The sequence below is a fragment of the Mobula birostris genome, chromosome 16, assembly GCF_030028105.1.
Source record: "Mobula birostris isolate sMobBir1 chromosome 16, sMobBir1.hap1, whole genome shotgun sequence".
NCBI classification, from domain to species: domain Eukaryota; kingdom Metazoa; phylum Chordata; class Chondrichthyes; order Myliobatiformes; family Myliobatidae; genus Mobula; species Mobula birostris.
In genome coordinates this window covers 16,154,828-16,181,020 of record NC_092385.1, presented here as the reverse complement: position 1 = coordinate 16,181,020, position 26,193 = coordinate 16,154,828, and the positions used below count along the sequence as shown (strand labels likewise).

General features: G+C 39.6%; 1 protein-coding gene across 2 annotated transcripts; it reads left to right on the top strand.

Moving 5' to 3' along the window:
* The first annotated feature begins 1,232 nt into the window (after window positions 1–1,232).
* On the top strand, window positions 1,233–26,193 carry tamm41 (TAM41 mitochondrial translocator assembly and maintenance homolog). Of its 2 annotated transcripts, XM_072280097.1 has the most exons (8): window positions 1,233–1,467; window positions 7,740–7,922; window positions 9,318–9,410; window positions 14,766–14,916; window positions 15,499–15,644; window positions 15,748–15,913; window positions 24,428–24,490; window positions 24,618–26,193. In XM_072280097.1, exons 1-8 carry the CDS (start codon window positions 1,336–1,338, stop codon window positions 24,692–24,694), a joined length of 1,011 nt encoding a protein of 336 aa, XP_072136198.1. In that variant the 5' UTR covers window positions 1,233–1,335; the 3' UTR covers window positions 24,695–26,193. The 2 variants fall into 2 exon arrangements, 1 of the variants encoding a protein (XP_072136198.1); XR_011889306.1 differs by lacking the exon at window positions 15,748–15,913 and having other exon boundaries at window positions 24,618–24,650.

Here is a 26,193-nt window from a genome sequence, read left to right as displayed (position 1 = left end):
ACTTGAGGCGAGGCTGGAGACCAGAGACTTGGAGCTCCTCCTGGGCAGGGCACGGTACTCCACCCGACAGAGGCAAGGGACAGGAAGGGACAGAACCAACCACAGGGTAACAGCAAGATGGCCTGACTTACCCAAGGGAGGCAAGGGACAGAACCAACCATAGGTAACGGCAAGACGGCCTGGCTTACCCAACGGAGGCAAGGGACAGGAAGGGACAGAACCAACCACAGGGTAACGGCAAGACGGCCTGACTTACCCGGCGGAGGCAAAGGACAGGAAGGGAGCTAGGTACAGGGTGGCTCCAAGACAAGACTACAGGCAAAGCGAAGCGAGAGTTACCGGCAAGACAAGGCAGGGGAAGGGATACAAGTCATAAGGACAAGAACAATCCAGCAGCTACACCCTGGTCTCTGGAGGTATTTATGCAGCCAGCCCTGACGAGAATCAGCTGCCTCAATTAGTGCCCAACAGGAACAGAAACAGGGTAGACAGGAAAACCTGGAGCAAGGGTCGATGGACCAGACCATGAACCAGAATGCGGACTTCACAGACTGGACCATGACATCCCAATCACTAAGCACATTCACGGGAAAGCAGCATTCATCATCAGGTACCTCCACCACCAAGCTCTCTTCTCGCTGCTGCCATCAGGAACTAGGTACAAGAACCTCAGGACTCACACCACCAAGTTCAGGAACAGGTATTACCCCTCAACCATTAGGCTGTTGAACCAAAGGGTTCTTGATATCTATTGCATATTTATTTGTTATTATTATTTCTTCCATTTTGTATTTGCACAGTTCGTTGTCTTTTGCACAAAGGTTGAATGCCCAAGTCGGTGCAGTTTTCGTTGATTCTGTATTGGTTATTATTCTATGGATTTAATGAGCAAGCCTGAAAGAAAATGAATCTCAGGTTGTATATGGTGACATATACAGTATGTACTTTGATGATAAATTTACTTTGAACATCGGTAGATGCAGGGAGACACATACACAAATATTCGGTTACATTCACAGCCCCATCCATACAGATGCAAGTACCTAAACGGACACTCAGACATTCACACGGGTATTCTGTCGCTTTCTCATTGAGACGGGGAACAGATCAACGCAGATCACAGCGTACTTTGATCAAATGGCAATCAGCTCCCTTTAGTCTGCGCCGCCTGCAGCTCGCTCCTCCGGCCAGCAGGGGAGCGCAGGAGCGGTGCTCCGGGTTGCGGCGGTGGAGCGCGTCCCCGCGGATCACTTTCATTACTTTACACCGGGGGCTTGGAACTGGGGCGGGTCGTTGGTGGCGGCGGAGGAGGAGCGGCGGCGTGGGCTGGTAGACATGTCGTTGCCAATGTTGCAGAGTAACAGTGGGCTGATGAGAAGGATCCTGGCACACTTCCCCCGGGACCTGAGTCTGGCCTTCGCCTATGGCTCCGGCCTCTTTGGGCAAGCTGGGCAGCCGGCACCCAGTGTAAGTGAGGGAGAGCGGGGTGGGCTGGGGACCTGTGTCCTGGCTCCCCAGTGTGGGCTCCAGGGGACCCTGCTCTGTCGGAGGCTCTATATACATCAAACTGATGTTAGTACTACATGCTAAAATGATGCTGAGAAAGTGATTCCGAGAACAAGCCAGTGTTGACCCCAGGCTCTGTTGAGAGATAGGGATATTGAAGACTGACTTTACATTAAGTTGGGAGCATGTCTTGCAAACTTACTAAGCTCAATGGGTGTGCATCCCTTGAATTGCTGACATAGAAGAGGCCGCTCAGCGCATCCACACCTGCGTGAAGCAAGTCAGTTTTATATAACCATATAACAATTACTGCACGGAAACAGGCCATCTCGGCCCTTCTTGTCCATGCCGAATCATCACCAAGTTCTTTTCCTTTCTGAAAAGCCTGCTTGACTCTGTTTCTACTAGCCTTGCAGGCAGTGAGTTGCACGGGCACCACTTCCTGTGTATAATAGATAACTTCTCCCCACCTCCATACCTTTGGCCCATAGTTTCAAACCTGCATCCCCGACCTTTGAACCCATTTCTCTGTTTACACTGTTTCAACCTATCATGATCTTGTATACCTCTATTAATCTCTTTTCAACTTTTTATTGAAGAACAACCCCAATCTTTCCCATCTAACTTAGAAGTCTCTAAAAGTTAATATTAATCTTCAAGCGTTTCTATGCTCTTCATACCCCTGCCTACTTACATGAACTGGTCTATTAATTAATATGCTTATCTTTGTTTTCAAATCTCTTGATTTTGGTGCTCTTTTTTTTAACAAATATCTCTTCAACAACTCTTAATTTATATCTGTGTTCCTCTAAGTCTGTTCATTTTTGCAATTAAGGTCTGATTAATGGATGCAGACTCAAGTTTGTAATCCTTTATCAACTCCTCCCTCTTTCCTCACCTTGGCTATTCCTTGCTTACCTTTTTGGTCACCTCTTCTAATATTTCTCTATCAAATTGTGGTTGCCTGTGGTCTGAAATGGATCAGGAATGTGATGAATTCCTCTCCACTCTTGGAGAGTGCAATCCGAGAGACTTGACACCAGCCAGGCTTGGAGTCCGTATGGTTAACTCTTCACCCTCTACCCTAAATGCTTGTCTTCTCCATCACTGGTGCACTGTGGCTGTAACGTGAGCCATCTACAAAATGAATTGGAAACTCACCAAGGCAATTTCTCCGGCACCTACTGAATTGATAACCTTTGTCATTTAAAAAGAAAGGGATGATAGGGCACGATTACTTGCCGTATCACTTCAAGCCATAACACTGTTCTAACTTCAAATGCATCACTCTTCATTGTTGCTAGGTCTAATACCTAAAACTTGCTGACCAAAAATATTGTGAAAGCATCAGTGTGGAATCTGCAGTGGTTCCTGATCATAACTCATCAAAACTTTAAAGGCAGTGAGTGAGGTCTGGCAGTCATGGCCATGTCACATAAATAAATTGATAAGGGGGGAGGAGACACCCTCTTTCTGACACTGTGCAGAGGAAATGTAGATCCGATAAGAATGAGGCCCTTCTACTAAAATGGAGTCAACAAGTTTACAATGATAGATCATTGAGAAACCAAGCATAAGTAAGACCTTGTGTGGAGTGAGAGAGAAGTGTCTCTTGTACACTGGCAGTATATTTTCGATAGCAACGTCCCTTAATCTCATCAGCTAATCCTTTACTTAATTATCATTTATTATTTGGCAGTTTTTAAAAATCAATTTCTGGGAGTAGAGCAACTCCCAAAGAGTTTCTGGTAGGATTTCTTGCTATATCAAAATGTTTTGCCTCATTAGTTAGAACAGTACAACACAGGAATATAAACTCCTTGGCACATGATAATGGCAGTTTAAGTTAATACCATCTACCTGAACATGGTCTACATATCTGTATTACCTGCCTGTGCAAGATCTGCTTCTATTGTCAGTGCATTCCAGGAACCTCCCTTTCTCTTATCCTCACACATATCCTTTAAACTTCCCCCTCTCGCCTCCAGTATTTGCCATTTCCACCATAGAAAAAAAAAGACTGTCTACCCTATTTATGTCTCAGACTAATGCCCTAGCAGAAACAATCCTAGTTTGTCCAGTCTCTCCACAAACTAGGCAGCATCCTGATCAAATTCTTCTGCACCCTCTCCAGAGCCTCCATACCCTTCCACTAATGTAATCAAAACTGTACACATTTCTCCAAGTTTGGCCTAACTAAAGTTCATATAGCTGCAACTTGACTTCCTGACTTTAATACTTGATGTCCCACCTCATTTAAGGCAAGCATATCATATGCCTTCTTTACCACCATACTAGTGTTGCCACTTTTGGGGAGTTATGGATTTGCATCTCAAGATCCCGGTACATCAGTGGGTACTGCCACTACCTGTATACTTTCCCTTGTTTTTGTTCTCGCAAGACACATCGTATGGATTAAGCTCCATTTGCGATTTCTCCACCCAAATTATAAATAGCTTCTGTGCAAGCAGGCTTTTTCCACTGAGGCTGGGTGGGACTACAGCTAGATGCTGTGGGTTAAGGGTGAAAGGCTAAAAGTTTAAGGGGAGCATGAGGAGAAACAACTTCTCTCAGGGTCCTGCAAGTGTGGAACAAGGTGCCAGCACAAGTGGTGCATGCAAGCTCAATAGCAATGTTTAAGGGAAGTCCAGATGGGTACATGGATGGTAGGGCTATGGTCCTGGTGCAGTTTGATGGGAGTAGGCAGTTTAAATGGTTTAGCATGGAATAGATGGGGCAAAGGGCCTGTTTCTATGCTGTACTTTTCTATGATTCTATGACTAATTTTCTTTTTAGCAAGCAATTGGGTAGTGGCTATATCCAGCAGGTTAAGATATTCAGGAGAACAAATATTGCCCTGTTTCAAGGACTTCCTGTTGAAGAGCCAACAGAGGTGTTCACCATTTTGGCTTAACAAAAGACAAACAATTTCCTTTTTATAAATTTACCTTCCATGAATCTTGGTCATTTTTTTTACTGAGTTGTTGATTTTATGTTGTATTTAGTTAGGTTAATACTAAACTAATGTTCCATCAGCTCTATACTAACATTTCTAAATTCACCATCATTTCCAGTTTCGATCACTGGTCACGGTGAGTTTGATTTACTTGGTTGCTGATTAGGGTCAATATTAAGTGAACACACTAATGGAACTGATGTAAGATACTTCCCATCAATTTAATTGCATTTTTTTTATTGATATACAATGTGGAGTAGGCCCTTCTGGCCCTTCAAACCATGCTGCCCAGCAATCCCTTGATTTAACCCCAGCCTAATCATGGGACAATTTACAATGACCAATTCATCTACTAACCGGTACATCTTTGGGCTGTAGGAGGAAACTGGAGCACCCAGAGGAAACTAATGCGGTCATTGGGAGAATGTACAAACTCTTTCCAGACAACGGTGGGAATTGAAGTTGGGTTGCTGGTACTGTAAAGTGTTGTGCTAACTACTACTCTACCATGCCACCATGGCTAAACCAATGGTATGGCCATGTCATTGACCTGTCAGGAATTTCCACTGAACACCATTGTTCTCCATTCTCTTTTTAAAAATTCTAAAACATCAAAATTTGTTATGTAATATATATACAGATGTGATACTGTGATCAACTGTGTTTTAGTACATTGTTGTGAACTTACAGTTGCTTGATAAGATCTTAACAAGCCTAAGAATTCTGCATCATTGACTGACTATAACAAGGTCAATAACAAGCATTAATGCAAGACAGCTTTATAAGTTGTGACTACTGAGCATTGTAATGGCTTATTTAATCGTTACTAAAGTTCCCTTGTTTTTAGCTGTTGTGCTGTAACCTATAACTGATTGAGCAGTTGATCTGCAAAGTTTGATGGAGTAAAACTAAAGTGGTAGCACTATGATGCATACTTTGAGATATACATATATTCACTGTACTTAACACATATATAGCTGGCACGTGGCCAAGTGGTTAGGGCGTCGGTCTAGTGATCTGAAGGTCGCTAGTTTGAGCCTCAGCTGAGGCAGCATGTTGTGTCCTTGAGCAAGGTACTTAACCACACGCTTATCTGCGACGACACCAGTACCAAGCTGTATGGGTCCTAATGCCCTTCCCTTGGACAATGTCGGTGGCGTGGAGAGGGGAGACTTGCAGCATGGGCAACTGCCGGTCTTCCATACAACCTTGCCCAGGCCTGCGCCGTGGAAACTTTCCAAGGCACAAATCCATGGTCTCACGAGACTAATGGATGCCTATATATAAAACATTTATATAAAATATGCCCTGAAGTGTGTTGGTGAAATATTCTTGTAGAAAATCAGGTACTTTCTTTGCATGGTTGCTGTGGTAACTATACCCTCATCTGTAGGGTATTTTGGGTCACCTTTTTGTTTTCACAAAGTAAATCAGTTTTTTTTCCAGTTGAAGTGCAGGGAATTCAGACTTTTCATCATCATCTTCTGCCATGTTGTATGATGTGGGCGATCATGATCTATCCATGACCACTATTGTTCTTGGCAAATGTTTCTACAAGGTGGCTTGCTGTTGCCTTCTTCTGGACGGTGTCTTCATAAGACGGGTGACCCCAGCCATTATCAATATTCTTCAGAAAATATCTGCCAGGTGTCAGTGGTCACATAACCAGGACTTGTGATGTACACCAGTTCCTCATACGACCATCCACCACCTGCTCCCTGAATTCACATGACCCTGATCAGGGGGGCTAAACAGATGCTACACCTTTCCCAAGGGTGACCTGCAGGCTAGCAGAGGGAAGGAGCGCCTTACACCTCCTTTGGTAGTGATGTATCTCCACCCCGTCACGCGTGAGGCTTATGACTTATGGGAGGTTAATGCATGATACCTGACAGTCCACGAGCAGGTTAGAGGCTATTTTATGTAAACAAATATATTTGTTTCCCTTGTGTCCTGATGAAGCAGCACAACTAGAATAACTAATCTGGGGAATTCCCCCTTGTCACTGAAAAGTTAGCAGTGTTTTCATGGTTATGTACAGTGAATACCTTGAGTATGTTATTACTGTGATTGATGTTATTAGGCAATATCTACAGTATATGAACAGAAAGTAACCAATTTGGAAGGGTTTAATGTAAGTAAGATTAGTATTGGTTTATTATTGTCGCGTGTACGAAGATATTGTGACAAGATGTATCTTTGTGTGCCAGCCAGATCATGCTGTACACAAATACATTGAAGTAGTAAAAAGTAAAAACAATGCATAGTATTGAAGTTATGAAGAGAGTGCAGTGCAGGTAGACAAGTAAAGTCAAAAGGCCAGAACAAGGCAAACTGAAAGATCAAGAGTTCACCTTTCAACATGTAAGAGGTCTTAATATTCACATCCAATCACAGTTACATAGATGCTGTCCTTAAGACTTGTGATACGTGCTTCTGCTCAATAGGAGAGGGGAGACGTGAGAATGGCCATGGTGGGAGGGGTCCTTGATTACTTTGGCTGCTTTCCTGAGGCTGCAGGAAGTGCAGATGTAGTCACTGGAATGGAAACTATTTGGTGTGATGGACAGGGCAGCATTCGCAAGTCTGTGTGATAGACTGGGCTGTATTCACAAGTCTGTGTGTTGGACTGGGCTGTATTCTCAAGTCTGCAATTTTTTGCCATCTTGAGCAGACCAGTTATGATACTAAGCTATAATATATTTGGACAGCATACTTTCTATGGTACATCTATAAAAAATTGGCAAGTGTCATTAGTGACATGACAAATTTCTTTTGCTTTCTGATGTGCTTCCTTCACTGTCCAGTGGATTGCAAGTGTAAAACAGGATATGTTCAGATGTGGAAAAAGATTATTAAAATTTATGGTGAGTGCAGTGACCTCTTGCCCACAGATATTTTCATCGAACATGTTCATGACCTTTGATTCATTTGTAATGTCTCTCATCGTTATATAAAGTGGGTATCTTTTCCAATGATTTGTATGTCTATGTGGTTTAATAGTACTTAGTGAAGATTTATAACCATTCAGCTCACAGATAATGAGTTTTTTTACAAAGGAGTAAGACTGAACAAGTATGTGGGTCCTGGGGCAGTATACACACATTAATTGTGAATTTTCACTTGGATATTCTTATTTCCGGAATTTCCGTTGCTCTTTTATAGACCAGTGACAACTGATTTCTTCACTGTTCCTTAATTATGAATAAAATAATACAAATTGTACATAATAGATACATTTATTTTCTAAAAATGTTGTTGCATTTCTCTCTTTTAGAATAATGTGCTGGACTTTGTTTTTGCTGTTGATGATCCAGTCACTTGGCATACAATGAATATTATGAAAAATCCACGGCATTATTCTTTCTTGAGGTTTTTTGGACCAAGGCATATTAGTAAAATACAGAATAATTATGGAGCTGGAATATACTACAATACATTAGTACCATGTGATGACAGGGTAAGTGAGGTTAACATGAAATGTGTTGTATCTGGTATTGGTGTAAAGTGCGGATGAGTACAAATGTGCATTTCATGTTTAAATTGTACTGTTGTACTGTTTCATTAACCACTAACAGAAGGAAACATTGACTTTCATTTAGCCTACTTCCATTTCTATTTCAGAGGGACTTACTGTAGTTCCAAATGAGATCCTTTTAATAAATTACTTAAAAGTGTGATAGAGGATATTAATTACTGACAAATCCACATTGAACCAGGTAGCACAGCATTAATAAGGTAAAACAGGAAAATGATCATTATTTTTGTAATCATATCAGCCGTTAGAGACTTGTAGCTCAAAAATCAACATTGACATGTCAGTGCAATAGTTAAAGGCATGCTTCACTATTGGAGGTACCTCTTTTGAATGGGCCATTTCTCAGATGATCATAAGGATTTCATGACACTGTTTTGAAAAAGAACAGGAAAGTTATGCTGAAACTTTAAGAATACTGGTGATAGGTGGTCTTGAATCTGCAGCCTGAAAAGGTGGTAGAGTTAAATATCCTCCGCACGTTTAAAAAGTGCTTGAAGATCCATGACTTCCTGTGCTAGACCAAATGATTTTGAGAGGCAGTGAAGATGTCTTCTGTGTGATAAATTTTCTAAGATTCTGTATCCTGGCCAACATTCATTCTTCATTCTTTGTTACTAGAACAGATTGTTATTTCATTACCACTTAACTAATTGTATTTGTGCAAATTGGCTGTTGTATTTCCTGTATCTTTACTGTGATAATTCAAAATTGCTTCATTCACTGTAAAGTGTTTTGAGACATTCTAAAGTTGTAAAAGACACAATGTAAGTGGAGGTTTGCTCTTTTGCAAGCATGCTGTGTTTTAATGCTGCTATTATAATTAGTTTATAAATTTATTTTAGAATATCCATTTCAAGATGGAAAACTAATTTCACTTCTAAAACTATAGAACATTTGTATGGAATGATTCTAAATCAAATTATTCTGTGTAAGGTATACAAGAGATGATTGATCACAGAAAAGAACCAAGTGCTGTGCTGTCAAACATATATTTACTTCAGATGGTCAACTGGAATTTGTTGTTGCTGTGCAGATTGTCACAGCAATATATACCTTAAATAAACTGCAGTAAAAAGGAGCTATAATGTAACAGCCATTTAAAAGATTATTTAAAAATTTAACAACAAATTCCTAATACCTGAATATCTAAAGTATTAGTACTGAGCTGTACATAATCTATTTAGCTGAATTTTTAATAAGTGCAATAACTGAAGATGTGTGAGAAGTTATGGTAACAGAGGGAACTATAAATAACAAGACCAGTATGTAATAACCGACTAGTATTATTTTCAACTACTCTTTTTGTTTTCCTTCCAGATAATCAAATATGGTGTTATCAGTACAGGAACTCTGATTGAAGATCTTCTACATTGGAAAAATTTATACATTGCTGGAAGACTACACAAACCTGTAAGTTCGTGGTTGTAGCAAGTTTGAGTAGAGAATCTAGTTAGAATGCTGATTGTGTCGGAACAACATTGAAGTTGCAATGGGTGCTTGTGCTGATTTTGGGAAGCCATTTGTTCCCACCTTATTAGCTTCCCCACTCCCAACAATGTCCAAAATAATATAATTGTTATTGTGGGGAATGGCCTCAGAGGCACTCTGTATCAGCTGCCTATTTCCCTTTCCGTGCCTGACAGTCACCCATTCACCTGCCTCCTGCAACTTCGGAGTGAGTACCTCCCTGTAACTCCTATATATCATCTCCTCAGATTCCCTCATGAGCCGAAGGTCATGGAGTTGCAACTCCAGTTCCTTAGCGCGTTCTCCAAGGAGCTGCAGCTCAGTGTACTTGGTGCAGATGTGGTTATCCAGGAGTCTGGAGGTCCCCCAGGATTCCCACATCTCACACAAAGAACAAAACATAGCCTCTAGAGTCATTCTTACTACCCTGAGTATTCACTTACAGATGAAGAATGAGTAAGAAAAGGCTTACCAGATGCTTATGTCACCCAAGCCTGTTGAGCTAAAGCCAAAAGTCTCCCCACTCTAACACTACCCCATTCCAACAATGGCTGCTCTTCTTGCACCTTCCTTATTTTTATTTGACCTTGCTAATGAATCCAGAACTCTGATTGTCAGCTATTCAAGCAATGTAAAAAACAGCTATGAAGCATTGATTTTTAAAACTCCCTCCTTGATCTGGGTGAAGACGCCTTTACTTTCACCTTCAAACTCTGATTGGCCACTGTTCAAGATTATAACATATGGCACTGTGGTTCAGATAGAGCTGCTCTCAGTGACCTGGGTTCAGTCCTGACTTTGGGTGCTGCCTATGTGGGGTGTGCATGTTCTCTCTGACTGCATGGGTTTCTCTATTGTTCTGCTTTCCTCACACGTTCAGAAGATATGCAAACTGGTAGGTTAATTGGCCACTGCAAATGACCCATACTTTGTAAACACGAGGAAATCTGCAGATGCTGGAATTTCAAGCAACACACATAAAAGTGCTGGTGAATGCAGCAGGTGGCATACTTTGTAATTGAGTACTAGAAACTAGGGAGAATTAAAGATGGAATTAATTGTGCTCATGACAATGATCTCGACTTTACTTGATAAATATTCTGAACTATGGCACACGGCTGTTCTTTAATGTAAGAAACAAATAAAGTTCAAAGTAATCATTGAATTATTATTGAATTAAATTAATTTGAGGAGTTTGGCTTCAAAGTTCAAAATAAATTTATTATCAGAGTGCATGTTTTTCACCATATACAACCCTGAGATTCATTTTCCTGCGGGCATTCATAATAAATGGAAAGAAACACAACAGATTCAATGAAAAACCGCACACGACAGAGAGAGACAATCTATGTGAGAAAACAACACACTGTACAAATACAAAGAAAAAAAACCTAATGAATAAGTAAGCAATAAGTATCAAGAACATGAATTTTAGAGTCCTTAAAAGTTAGATCATAGATTCTGGAATCAGTTCAATGTTGGTGAAGTAAAGTATGACTATGACTATTCTCTATTTCAAGAGCCTGATGGTTGAAGGGTAATACTGTTCCTGAACCTGGTAGTGTGGGACTTGAGGCTCCTTCTTTCTGATGGCAGCAGTGAGAAGAGAGCATGGCCTGGTGGTGGGGTTTCTTGATAGTGGATGCTGCTTTCCTGTGACGACGCTCCTTGTAAACATGCTCAGTTGTGGAGAGGGCTGTACCTGTGATGGACTAGGCTGTATCCACTACTTTTTGTAGTTTTTTTTCATTCAAGGGCATTGGTGTTCCCATACTAGACTATGTTGCAACCAGTCAATGTACTTTCCACACACATTTATAGAATTTTGTTAAAGTTTTAGATGACATGTCAAATCTACGCAAATTTCTAAGAAAGTAGAGATGCTGCTGTGCCTTCTTTGCAATGGCAGTTACATGTTGGACCCAGGACAGATCTGAAATGATAATGCCAAGGAATTTAAAGTTGCTGACTCTCTCCACCTCTGATCTGCTGATGAGGACTGGCTCACGGACCTCTGGTTTCCTCCTCATACAGTCAATAATCAGCTCTTTGAATTTGCTGACATTGAGTGAGAGGTTGTCGTTGTGGCACCATTCAGCCAGATCTCTTTCCTATATGGTGATTCGTCACTACCTGTTATTCAGCCCACAACAGTGGTGTTGTCAGCAAACTTAAATATGGCATTGGAGCTGTACTTAGCGTCACAGTCATAAGTGTAAAGTGGGTAGAGCAGGCAGCTAAGCTTCTTAAGTATACCCGTACAATTTGATTCAAACAAGTGTAGTAACATAGACCACATTTTTACTCCTATTGGGTAAAAAGGTTTCTAACTAGGTTCCCAGTTTGAATGGAAGCACACTCAAAGTTTTTCAAAATGTAAAGTTATTAATTGGGTCACTCTGAAATGAGAAGAATACCTTTTAAGTTATATGTGACTTTGTATATCTGATAAGGTCCTTGTAAACTGTAGGCAATAATGATTTCAGCACTGATCCTTCTGGGACTTTGGTTCCCATCTACCACTGTGAATAATCACTCCCTAATCATTTGTATTTCATCTTCTAATGTTATGTCTTGATAATTACTAATTCCTCTGGCAGTTTTGTCATGTGTGTAATTCAGCCTGACCATCCTTCACGAATCATAATACCCATCCAAATATTCTTTTCATTTGCTCCATATAACTTCACTGTTTTCATGTTCTTTATCAGCATAATTTTTGCACCTTCTAAGTTTGTGGTGTGACTTCACTTCGTTGTCTCTGTCCACAGACTTAGTCCATGACCATTTTCTTTATTCTCATTGTGTATTTTTAATCTATGTTCATTTATGGTGTCTCATTCAAAAATTTTTAGTAGCTTCCCCCCACCCCAGCTTTTTTGTATACTTCTTTTAAATTTTGCCTGTGCTTTTATGTTGGATTTATTAGAAAAGCTATCTTTATGGGACAAATTCAGCTGAGCAACTCAAATAAAATGTAATTGTGTTAAATTTAGCCAAGCAATTGGAGTTTAATAGAGATTGTTTAATGTTGTTAGCTTCCATAAAATGAGTTGGGGAGAAAATAAGATTTTGCAACTTGAGATGCTCCCTTCAAGCTAACCTGATTAGATAAATGTATCTGGATGAAGGAAATGACACATTCCTTGATAATATTGTATTATGCTAAATTTCCATATTTACTTACTGACATTCTGCAATTCTAATGGGTATTAACCTACTTTATTTGAAGTTCCTAGGTAGCTATGGAGTACTGCTGTGAACAGATGTATTCATTTGATAGATAATATTTCATCACATTTTACATTAGATCTGATGTGTTGCTATTGCTAACAGCTTTTTTGTATCAAGGGGATACAGGAAAGGTTGCATTTATTATCATTTCCAATTTGCTTCAAGAAAATAGTAGTCAGACCTTCAACTGTGCTTTCACAGTGATGTTAGAGAAATAATTGTGTCCTACATTAATGATGTTGTGAACCATAACAGGAATAAAGTATGCACAGAACTATGGTTGTTTCAATAAAATGAGTACTTTTGGTCATGTTCTGTTGTGTTTGTTATAAAACCTATGGTATGTTTTGACAGAGCTATAGGGTTGTATAAGTGGAAACAGGCCTTTGGCCCAGCATATCTATGCCTGCTGTCACGCCTACCTGTACTAATCCCTCTTGCTTGCATTAATTCCATATCCCTTTTCTGCCTTGCTTATTGAAGTACCTGTCCAGATCTCTCTTGCTAGTGGTTCCTGCCTCCAACACCCCCTCTGGCAGCTCATTCAAGACACTAGGTGCTCTTTGTGTGGAAAACTTTATCCCTCAAATCTCCTTTAAACCTCTTAGTTTAAGCCTGTGCCCTCTAGTTTTAGACACCCCTACCATGGGAAGCGGTCTCTGCCTTTGTATCCTATCTATCTATGCCGTTTATATCCCACTGTTACATCACTTCTCAGCCCCCTTTGCTTCAAGGAGAACAGACCCAGCCATAAGTGTTTCCTTATGTCAAGCCCTCCAATCCAGACAACGTTCTTGTGAACCTGCATCCTCTCTCGCTTTATCACATTTTTCCTTGGTTCGCTGACCAAAACTGTCTACAATTCTTCAAGTGCAGCTAAACCAGTATTTTGTAAAACTGTAGCATGATAATCACAAAAGTTTAAATAAATCATTCATAAAACATTTGCTGCAAACATTTCTCCAAAATATCAGTGACAATTCTCTTACTAAACAAAAAGAAAAAATGTTATTCTAAGTATAAGATGATGAGAGGCATTGACCGTGTGGATAGTCAGAGGCTTTTTCCCAGGGCTGAAATGGCTGCCACAAGAGGGCACAGGTTTAAGGTGCTGAGGAGTAGGTACAGAAGAGATGTCAGGGTTAAGTTTTTTACACAGAGAGTGGTGAGTGCGTGGAATGGGCTGCCGGCAACGGTGGTGGAGGCAGAAACGATAAGGTCTTTTAAGAGACTTTTGGATAGGTACATGGAGCTCAGAAAAAGAGGGCTATGGGTAACCCTAGTAATTTCTAGGGTAGGGACATGTTCACAACTTTGTGGGCCGAAGGGCCTGTATTGTGCTGTAGGTTTTCTATGTTTCTATGTATATCAATTTGAGTGTTGGAACCAGTTGAATTGATCTGTGATTCAAATTTCAGCTTCCAATTTGAATATACATAGCTGCCTTTAAGGTTAATTTTTTTTCTAATGACCCATGGGGGAAAAAGGTCGATGAAATGCATGCAATTATAGTAAAAGTATCTCTTAAAATTAATCTATCTAAACTCTTGTCCTAAAATCTTAAACTATTTTATTTCTTATATGTGCCTTTCTATAGTGATGTTTATACACAGGAACTGTTTATTTATCGATCCATTTATTTATTAAGATACAGCGCAAGGTAGGCCCTTCCAGCCCTTCGAGCCGCGCTGCCCTTCAATCGCCCAATTTTTTTTGAATGCTAACCTAATTACGGGACAATTTACAATGACCAATTGCCCTACAAACTGGTACGTCTTTGGACTGTGAGAGGAAACCCACACGGTCACGGGGAGAATATACAATCTCCTTACAAGCAGTGGCGGGAATTGAACCTGGGTTGCCTGTACCGGAAAGTGTTGTGCTAACCACTACGCTACTGTGCTGCCAATTGGTCCAGTTGTGTTCAGGACTCCTATTTCCTGTAGTCAACTGAATACGCAGCTGCCTTGATCCATCAACAGTAGGTCCACGTTCTAATGCTCCATATTCTTGGGCTATTCTGAAAGCCGGTATAGCATAACTGAAATTTCTGTTCAATTGCAGGTGAAAATTTTAATCCAAGATGAGAATGGCAAATTGCAAGCTGCATTAGCTAGAAATCTGAAAAGTGCAGTAACAGCAGCCTTTCTCATGCTGCCAGAATCATTCACTGAGGAGGAACTCTACGTTTGCATCGCTGGACTTTCCTACTATGGTATGTGATGATTTCAATTAGCTCAGTAGAAACTGAATCTTAACAGTGCATTCAAATAAAACAGAAAATGTCTGTAATACTTGTACATAAAGCAACTTCAGGAGAGAAACCAAATTAACGTTTCAGAATGATGACCTTTCATTAGAACTGAAATGTTAACTTTTTCTCTCTCTACATATGCTGCCTGACCTGCTGGATTTTTGCCTCAATTATTCCTATTTATTGCAGATTTACAATGTATGTGCATTTTGCTTTAGCCTTTCGCTTATTGAAGGACAGCCATGTGTACTTTCCAAGACAATTTAGTCCTTTGACACTGTTTTTCAATCACCCTCCCCTTTGATAAATGAGCTTGGTTTTTGCATTTCCTTCTTTGCTTCACTCACTGTTTTTCAATGAAACTTTCAATCACATCTAATGTCGTCCTCCCATTTGCAATCACTATGAATTACATGGGAATTTTATTTTAATAAAATACTTTAAGATTGTGCTCACAAAATGCAAATGCTTCAGTAGAGAAAATGTACAAATTGAATTGACATGAACCCTTGGTCATTGTGCTGTTAATTTCTTTTTAATCAGGTGATTTTAGAATGATTATTGGAGAAGACCGATCAAAAGTAATGAATATTGTCAGTGCAAACATGGAAAATTTCCAAAGACTCTACAATAACATTTTACAGGAGTGCCCTCAAGTGGTTTACAAGCAACATTTGGGTAAATTAGAGGTATGATGCCAGAGTTGCAAGTAGATTCTATGCAATATTGCATGCATTGGTTGATATAAATCCTAGGTTTGACCACTGCTATTTGATGGTTTTCATTTTTAAGCTTGATAAAAGTCCAGAAGGTCAATTCAATCTATTAATGGCGTTGCCCAGAACTCTTCAGCAAGAAATCACTCGTTTGGTAGATCAACCAGGAAAAAATAGAGATGTAGAGGAGATCTTGCTTCAGGTAGCCCAGGACCCGGACTGTGGATTAGTCATACAGCAAAGTAAGTGTTGCAGATTTGATCTTTGAATGTTTTATTCAAGATGTGTGTGAGTTAGATTGCACACTTGCAGCAAAATTTAATAGATTACACTTAAATCTTTTGAGCAATATATTCTGAGTTTGAATTCTTTCTAAATAGGACATTAAGGCTCTGGTTTTGAATGGTACTTATATATGCAATTCTTGTCCGTTCTTAAGTTTCTAATTTTGGCCATATGCAATTCCAAGATCTTCCATCCTTTTTTCTGGATTGCTTACTGTAAATGCACTTCCAACCTTAGCAAGCCTCCTGGTCTTCAGGTCACCTAATTAGTTATATTTTTATTTGCCTACATTAGGCCCTATTTTTAAATATATGACATTTCCTAGCCAGTTTTGTGACAGGCCATGGTTGAATTTATTTTGGAGAACATGGCATGTGATGGCTAGCCCAGCAATCATATTCAGAGCTGCTAATGAGACGATATTTCTCTTTGATGGAGCTATCACCCACTAAAAATTGTGAGAATTCAGAAATAGATGGCAACAGGTTCCCCAGTTTCCTGCCCCAGATTTCCCAGGATAGTAGGAAAAGTCTAATTTCCATCTGCCGCTATTACATTATCCTATTGTGCTTTCATCTTCAATGTTACATATAATGCCTGTGTGTGAACTAATCCCCTGTATTCAAAATCTTATTCTTGTCACTGAGAATAAATTCCAGCTTGTCATTCACACAAATTTTAAAAATAATAATTACAGTTATAACTTCACCTACGAGCATTTTTTAAACGAATCCTGCAGAATGCCTGATAATTCATTATGTAGACTATACCCAGAATTAAATCTTCCCAAAGGTTTGCTCCAAAAACATGGTGCAAAGTTGTGCTGTGGATGAGGTTCCATAAGTTCCAATCAATGTTTGGTGGGTGGAAGTCAGAAACAGGAAGACTGCTATCACTCTTCAAATTATTCTCTAGAACCCCCAATAGCAGTGGAGTCATTTAGGAACAGAGCAGTAGCCAGAATTTGGGAAGATGTAAAAATAATAGGTTTGTTGTTATGGGTAACTTCAGCTTCCCTGATATTGATTGGTACTTCCTCCGTGCCAAAAGTTTAGATGGGACAGAATTTGTTAGGTGTGCCCGGGAAGGATTTCTCATACAATATGTGGACAGGCTGATTCAAGGGGAGCCACACTGGATCTACACTAGGAAATCAACTGTTCAGGTAACAGCTTTCTCAGTGGGTGAGCTTTCAGAGGCAGTGATCATACCTCCCTGACCTTCAGTATAGCCTTGGACAGGGATAGGAGCAAACAGTATGAGAACGTATTTATCTGGGAATGGCAAATTATGATGCTTGAAGGGAAGAACTTGGGAGTGTAAATTGGGAACAGAGGTACTTGTGGAAATGTACAATGGAAAAATGGACATTGTTTAGGGAGTGCTTGCATGAAGATGTCGATGGTTTTATCCCCTTGATGCAGGGAAAGGATGGGAGGGTGAAGGAACAGGTTGACGAGAGAAGTGGAGCACTTAGTTAAGAGGAAGATGGAAGCATACTTAAGGTTTAGGAAGGAAGGATCAGGCAGGGCACTTGAGAGTTATAAGATGGCCTGGAAGGAGTGTAAGAAGGGACTTGGGAGTGGTAGAAGGGAACATGAGGCCTTTGTGAGTAGGAATAAGGAAAGCCCCAAGGCATTCTACACGTACGTGAAGAACAGAGGATGACTGAGGTGAGGGTAGGACTGATCAGGGATGAAAGAGGAAATGTTCCTTGAATCGGAGGAGATAGGGGAGGTCCTTAATGAATACTTTGCTTCAGTATTCACCAGCCAGAAGGGTCTTGATGAATGTGAGGTTAGCATAGATTATGAATAATATACTCAAAATTATTACAGGAAGTAAGGGGAGAGATTGCTGCACCTTCGGCAATGATCTTCACATCCTCACTGACCACAGAAGTAGTACCCAAAAATTGGACGGTGGCAAATGTTATTCCTTTGTTCAAAAATCATAATCCTGGGAATCCAGTGAGTTTTACATCAGTGGTGGGCAAACTATTGGGGAGGATTCTTAAAGACAGGATTTATGAGCATTTGAAGAAGCATAGTCTGATTAGGGATAGTCAACATGGCTTTGTGAGGGGCAGGACATGCCCCATGAGCCTAATTGACTTCGAGGAAGTGACGAAACAAATCGATGAAGGTAGAGTGGTTGTTGTCTATATGGATTTTAGTAAAGCATTCAGTAAGGTTCCCCGTGGTAGGCTCATTCAGAAATTCAGGAGATAGGGATCTGTTCTGGGAATCCTTCTCTTTGATTTTCATACGTAACTTAGATGAAGAAGTGAAAGGGTGGTGGTGTGGATGGTGTAGAGGTTTGTCATAGGTTACAATGGGACATTGATTGAATAAAAAGTTGGGCTGAGAAATAAGATGTCAGGGGTTCCCAGCCTGGGGTCCATAGACCCCTAGCTTAATGGTATTGGCCCATGGCATAAGAAAGGATGGGAACCCCTGTGCTAGATGGGGTTCATCTGGAGAAGTGTGAAGTGATACAATTTGGAAGGTCAAACATGAAGGCAGAGTACAAGATTAATGGCAGGATTCTTAACAGCGTGAAGGAACAGAGGGGGTACATGGAGTCCATGAAAAAAGTTGCTGCACAAGTTGATAGGGCGGTTAAGAAGGTATGTGGTGTGTTGGCCTTCAGGATTGATTTCAACAGCTGTGAAGCTATGTTGAAGTTCTATGAAACTCCAGTTAGACCATACTTGGAATATTATGTCCATTTCTAGTCGTCTCAAAATGAAGAAGGATGTGGAAGCTTTAGAGAGGGTGGAAAGAAGATTTACTGGGATGCTGCCTGGATTAGAGAGCATGCCTAATGTTGAGCAAGCTAGTGCTTTTCTCTTTGGAACAAAAGGAAGAGAGATTACTGGATAAAGGTTTATAAGATGATAAGAGGCATAGAGAGTGGACACTGAGCACCTTTCTCCCAGGGCAGCGGTGGCTAATACCAGAGGGCATAATTTTAAGGTGATTGGTGAAAGTATAGGGGGATGTCTGAGGCTGATGTATTACACAGAGTGACAAGTGCATGGAAGACACTGCCACGTGTGGTGGTAGAGCAGATCCATTAGGGATGTTTATGAGACTCTTAGTCACATGGATAAAGGAAAAATAGAGTGTTATGTGGGGGGGTTAAAAGGTCAGAACAAGGTTGCAGGCTAAAGGACCTGTACTCTGCTGTACTGTTCAATGTTCTAAAAATCACTTCATAAATTGTTCTTGACAGTCCAGTCTGAAGCTAGAGGTGTAATTCATTCCACGTCGAATGTAATTTTCCTTCCTAATTGTAGCCCAGATGTAACGCTAAACTGTAATTTTGGATTGTAACTTGTCTCTTCTCTATTTTGGAAAAAAATCATTGTAAATTGAAGTCTTGAGCAAAAACATTACTTATAAAGTAAAAGGCATTTCAATGAATTGATTTTGCTCAGTGTATGCACCGTTGATTTATACATCATTTGTGTCTGTGACATCAAGAAAGTACAGCACTGTGCAAAAGTCTTGGCACATATATATAGCTAGGGTGCCTAAGACTTTTGCACAGTACTGTATTTGTCAATGTGGAGTGCAGAGCAAGCTTGTAAATCTGGTGTGAGCAAAGGATTTTGGAAATGGTGATGGTGGAGTGCTGCGGGAGGGTTAGACCATAAGGCAAGACAAAGGAGCAGAAGTCGGCTATTCGGCCCATCGAGTCTGCTCTGCCATTTTATCATGAGCTGATCCATTCTCCCATTTAGTCCCACTCCCCCGCCTTCTCACCATAACCTTTGATGCCCTGGCTACTCAGTTACCTATCAATCTCTGCCTTAAATACACTCAATGACTTGGCCTCCACTGCCGCCCGTGGCAACAAATTCCACAGATTCACTACCCTCTGGCTAAAAAAATTTCTTCACATTTCTGTTCTGAATGGGCGCCCTTCAATCCTGAAGTCATGCCCTCTCATACTAGACTCCCCCATCATGGGAAACAACTTTGCCACATCCACTCTATCCATGCCTTTTAACATTCGAAATGTTTCTATGAGGTCTCCCCTCATTCTTCTAAACTCCAAGGAATACAGTCCAAGAGCGGACAAACGTACCTTATATGTTAACCCTCTCATTCCCGGAATCATTCTAGTGAATCTTCTCTGTACCCTCTCCAACGTCAGCACATCCTTTCTTAAATAAGGAGACCAAAGCTGCCCACAGTACTCCAAGTGAGGTCTCACCAGCACCTTATAGAGCCTCAAAATCACATCCCTGCTCCTGTACTCTATCCCTCTAGAAATGAATGTCAACATTGCATTTGCCTTCTTCACCACTGACTCAACCTGGAGGTTAACCTTAAGGGTATCCTGCATGAGGACTCCCAAGTCCCGTTGCATCTCAGAACTTTGAATTCGCTCCCCAGTTAAATAATAGTCTGCCCATTTATTTCTTTTGCCAAAGTGCGTAACCATACACTTTCCAACATTGTATTTCATTTGCCACTCCTTTGCCCATTCTTCCAATCTATCCAAGTCTCTCTGCAGACTTTCCTTTTTTCTCAGCACCACCTACCTTCATATCGTCAGCAAACTTAGCCACAAAGCCATCTATTCCATAATCCAAATCGTTGATGTACAATGTAAAAAGAAGCGGCCCCAACACGGACCCCTGTAGAATACCACTGGTAACCGGCAGCCAACCAGAATGGGATCCCTTTATTCCCACTCTCTGTTTCCTGCCAATCAGCCAACACTCTATCCACGTATGTAACTTTCCTGTAATTCCATGGGCTCTTATCTTGTTAAGTAGCCTCATGTGTGGCACCTTGTCAAAGGCTTGTCAAAAAGTATAAGGGTTGTGTGACAGGTGGCAGAGAAGGAGTGCTGGGGCGGTGGGGTGACGCAGGTGCGGACACACCCAGCCCTGAGACGCCAGACAAGGTCATTCCATTCCAAACAATTGGTTTGTTGATCATTACATAATGTCTCTGGTGCTTCCTGCTCCCTTCTCACTGTCAGTCCACAGTCGAGACCCATATCAGAATCAGGTTTATCATCACTCATATATGTCATGAAATGTGGTTTTTTTTTGTGGCTGCTGCACAGAATGATACATATAATTTCTACAGTCTTGGGCACCCCAGATATTGCACACCTTTGCACAGTTCTGTAAATCCAGACAAATTTAAATCTCACAAAGGTCTTCTGTCACTTTGAATCAGCTCCATATAGTACATACTCTATACAATATAGACCTACCCCTATCGTATACCAGAAAGTGATTTTCTTCTTTATATTTTTCTGTTCCTTTAACTATTTCCCTCACCACCTCTCTAGGTTGGAAAGCCAAGTTTGTTCCAGTTACAGCTGAGAACCAAGTATCAGTAATTATACGTGTGGATCTTTCTAACCACAATTCCAGAACTCATTGGTTTACCTTATTGTGTGTCATTTGAGCCAAGTCCCAGTCTAGAGACACGGATGCATAGTCTAAGATACTGTCCGTTCAGTCCGATGATATTGCTTATAAACTAGAGCTATGTCTGTCATCCCAAGGAATTACAATATTTCCTTTGGGATCCCTGGGCAAATTTAATACATTTATACTTTAAAAAATCAATATATCTTAATGTTGCAACATATTGCAATATTGTTGCAGACTTTTGCACAGTATTGTAAATGCATTTTTATATGATCACTGAACCTGGAATATTCAACATATGCTATAAATTGTCCCAGTTGCTCTCTAAAATTATATCCAGATTTCTAACTTTGCAATTTAGTTTTGCAAGAGTAAGCCACATGCTTGTAAGGATGACATGCATTTATATGCAACGTTGATGATTCAATAGTTCAGAAGTTTCTGTGGATTTGCACAACATTTTCTAGGATTAATTTGGGTCAGAAGCAATGTTAGAAACATCCGGGGGGGGGGCACTATGGGAGATGACAAGGTGGCATGTGTATGGCAGAGGACCTCAGAAGTCCTGTTTTTCATGAATCCACGCCTAAGGTAAATTTTTGAAAGAAAATACTTATCTTTTCATTTTGGTAGCCTTCAGCAACCTTTTTAGAGTGAACAGCAAAACTATTTGCACGTTGTGGCATGCTTCACTCATTTTCTGTTCAGTATTAGAGAAGACATTTTAATGCAGGTTTAAGCTCCTATGTTTTGCAAATTAAGGGCTTAATGTTATTTATATATGCTGAAAGAGATGACTGATTAGCACCTAACGAGCACAAGTATACTGATGAAGAGACTTTTGCCCGAAATATCGAGTGTTCATTTCCCTCCATTTATGCTGCATGACCTGCTGAATTCCTCCAGCATTTTGTGTGAAATGTGTTGCCAGAAGTATTTTAGACTTCTAGTGGCATGTTAACTTGGACAACTTTTGTCTCTTATTCATAGGTGACTGGACTAATGAATATTGGGTCTAATTTCACTCTTGTATTAAATTTCAGACTCCAGCTATTTATTTATCATGTAAGTACAGTGGATTCCAGTTAATTGGGAAAGATCAGGATCAGTACATTTTGGTTCAATTAAGCAGCTGCCCCAATCAGCTGGAGTTCCGAGGAAATAATTTAAAAGGTATAATGAAGAGGAACAAATTATGTATTTAAATGAAATGCAAAACAAATTAGAATACTATTAATTCCGCTAGTGTACTATAAAGCTGTGTATTAGTCCCTAATAGTTAGCAACAGAGGAATTCATACAGTGTATTCTGCCGTACTCTTCTGACTATAAATCCTGCAGACTCCTAGGATAGATAATGGACTTCCTTTGTACGTTGTTCTCAACGATTGCATACTTCAAATCTTCATTTTCATTGTAACATTCAAGATTATTGTTGATATCTTCATAGTATCTAACTTATCGAAGGAGTGAAATCGTTTCATTTTCAATCCCAGCTGTCTCTGGCATCTCCAAGCCTGAGTGCGTGAAACCACATTGAGCAACACAGTTTTGAATTGTCTTGCTGCTCGTTTCTTACCAATTTATCAGTGAGAAAAATCACTGCTTTTGGAACACTAACGCATACAACTTATGCTATTTAAAACTGTTTGCTCTAAGCACGGTGTAGTGTCTAAAGGCCACACAACGCTAGTTAAAAACTGTTTGGCAACAGTCTCCTGTCCCAACTAAACTAAGAGAATCTCAGCTTTTTCCTCAATCAATTTTAGTTCTTTAAGAGTTGTCTCAAATAAGTGCCTGTCCCAATTAAACAATGATGGTCCAAATCACTGGAATTCGCTGTATATAAGACCATAACTTAAATCAATCTTAATATCTGATTAAGAATGAAAGGGTTTGAAATTCAGAAATCTGACTTTGATAATATTTGTTTCTCTTTGATTAATTGATGCTGCGGGTTGTGACACATTCAGAAGTTCCTGATGCATCCTGTTCATTTGGCATGTTTGAACTAGATTTCCTGTGAAATTAGACATGTCCACAATGAAATGATTAAGAAGTTAAGAAATGAGAGCAGGTGTAGGTCCTACAAAACTGCCTTACCTTTCAGTAAGCCATGACTGAACTTGCACATCATCTCCACCTCATCCCCAAGTTTTTGATCACATTAGTGTCTAAATATCTATTCATTCTATGTGTCAAAAATTCTTGTCAGCTAAGCATCCACTTTGCTCCAGGAAGAGAAATTAAATGATTTGCAACCTTTTGAGCGAAGAGTGAATGAATCCTAAACGGCCAAACCTTTATTATAGAAAGGACCATGACATCCTGTGGTCCATGCACTCTTCAGCAATGAGAATATCACAAATGTCAGTCTATCTTTTATTCCTTATCTGTGACATACTGAAGCAATTTTGTTATTGTTTATTTGTTTTTATCAGTGATAGGAATCAACTGTGACTAATTTTAATTTTTGAAGGGCCCTGAAAATTTCCCCCTTTGTTACTGGATGAAAGCCTTGCTATTGTCCATCCCACTTTGGCTGTCCCTTCCAATAAACAAAGAAAAGTATACCAGATCAGGGTCCAAAATGGGAAATAAGGGTCACAAGCCTATATTTAGCTATTGTATGTTAGCCTCATTATGCTTTGTCAAAGATTCAGCCTTCCCCTTTCACTTAACAGGCTCCCCGAGTCTCTACTCCAGTAGGAATCAAGCAACACAACAATTACAAAGGTCTAAGCTGGCACTTTGTTTAAAATGCCTTTGTGCATACCTTAAGGCAAAAAAATACATATCATTCCCTGGTGAAATTCAGCCCACATAAATAGCTGAAAAGTAGATACAAGAAGTTGCCATCTGAACCAAGACTGAATTACATTTCTAGGCTTCAATCAGGTATTCCAGGAGTAGTTAATTGACTTCCATTATCCTTTCTAAATTGCTTTCAAACTTCAGTCCCAATGGTGAAGCATAACGTTATCCAGAAAGAGAGTTGGGAACAATTAATTAAAATAAAAATTGAAATAACATATTTGATATTTGATTTCTTTCCCCAAATTACAAGGTGTAGGTGGTATCGTAAAGTCTTCAAGTATAACCCAAAGTGCAAAAGGAATACTTACTGCTGGTAAGAGATTTACTCCTTCCCAAATAATTGTATATTGTAATGCATTCAATTGAAATGCTCTTGACAATGTTAGAAGGTTTGTTCAAGTTGTGGATATCATTTCATGGTATGTTTCTTGTGCACTTAGGCATGAAAAAAACAATTACCTATAGCATGAAGAAGCTGCATAAAATGTGGAGGGGATGGAGAAGAAAATCTTCCTGAAGTATTTGATAATTATAACTTAAATTGTTAAAAAGTTATTTTTTTATGAAGCTTATGAGCTATTTGTTTTTTTCATAAGTTATTTGGATGTTTGATAAAATTGTTTGCATCATCTTTCCAAAGTCTAGCAGCATCAATAATTTAATGCATTTTATTTCCAAGGAATTTTATGAATACATGCATATTATTTATGCTAATGGCACATTATTCAAAAGCTTAGACATTTTCAGCAGTGGGTATTTATTGATGAAAGTGGAATACTGCATACTGCATCATACAAACTCTCCGGGAGTGTGTAAAGATAAATTCAATTGGGAAAACAAGAAATAGATGATATAAAATGAACCACTTTACCAACGTAGCAATATCATTATGAATGTTTTAGTCATGTGAGTTGTGCTTATTTTATGGATTTTCTTTTCCAATCACTTAGAAATAGTTTTAAATATTTTGGTTTAATTGAATTCATTGAATAATTGAACACTTTATCGTAACTAAATCAGAAGGTACAAAGAAGGTTAAACCATGTATTGCCCTGCCTATGTACCAGGCGCCTCACTGCATGGTGAATTTACCCATTGTAATTAGTGCAATTAATATTATTATTATTATTAATTAGTGCAGAAGGTGGCAACTAATGGCTGCACTGGATCCATGTCAGCTGTCAAGTTCAAGAAATTCAAATTAAAAATTAAAATATTGTTGCTACTTTGGAGAACCAGTACTAGGGAGTTGGGCAGAATTGCTGAGGGGTTGAAATCGTTTGCCTGGGATTTTTATCATCACAAAGAAATCACATGTTCATCTTGAACTTAAAAAAAAATTCACAGTTTAAGACTGCATACTCTAAATTGTTGCATCATTTACACCAACACACATCGCTTTGAAAATGAGAATTTGTTTGGCCTCAAGGGCAGGCTTAATTGAATTAGGTTGTGAAATCACTTAAGTGTGCTGTCATATTGTTATGCTATACTTTTGTTTTACAGTCAGTTTATATTTTAGTAATTTATTTAGTATAATGGCAATTTTGAAAGTTGGCAAACTTACAATGGCCCTAGTGTGTAGGAAATTTATATCTAGTCTGCATTAATCAGTTGAGATAATCCTTTGCTCATTAAATTATCAACAGATTTGTAATAAAAACCTGGTGTGATATAAAATATAATAAATCTGAAAATTTATAACACCTTCCTGAATATGATCTTTGTTTGCCCAACATCAGTTAAACTCTTCTTGACCTCTGAGTATATTTACTTGGAACTATTTGATGTCATGTTCTAGTTTAGGGCAGAAAAATCCATTGTATGCAAGATGATGTTAGACACCCACCATTGAACATCATTAATATGCACAATGCCATATAGTAAGTATTGGAAATATTGAAAAGAGAAACTTGCATTCATATGGCACGTTTGACAACCTCATGATGCTCCAAAGTACTTTATAGTCTTGGAAGAATTATAGTCAGTAATTCTCATGTCACAGAATTATGATAA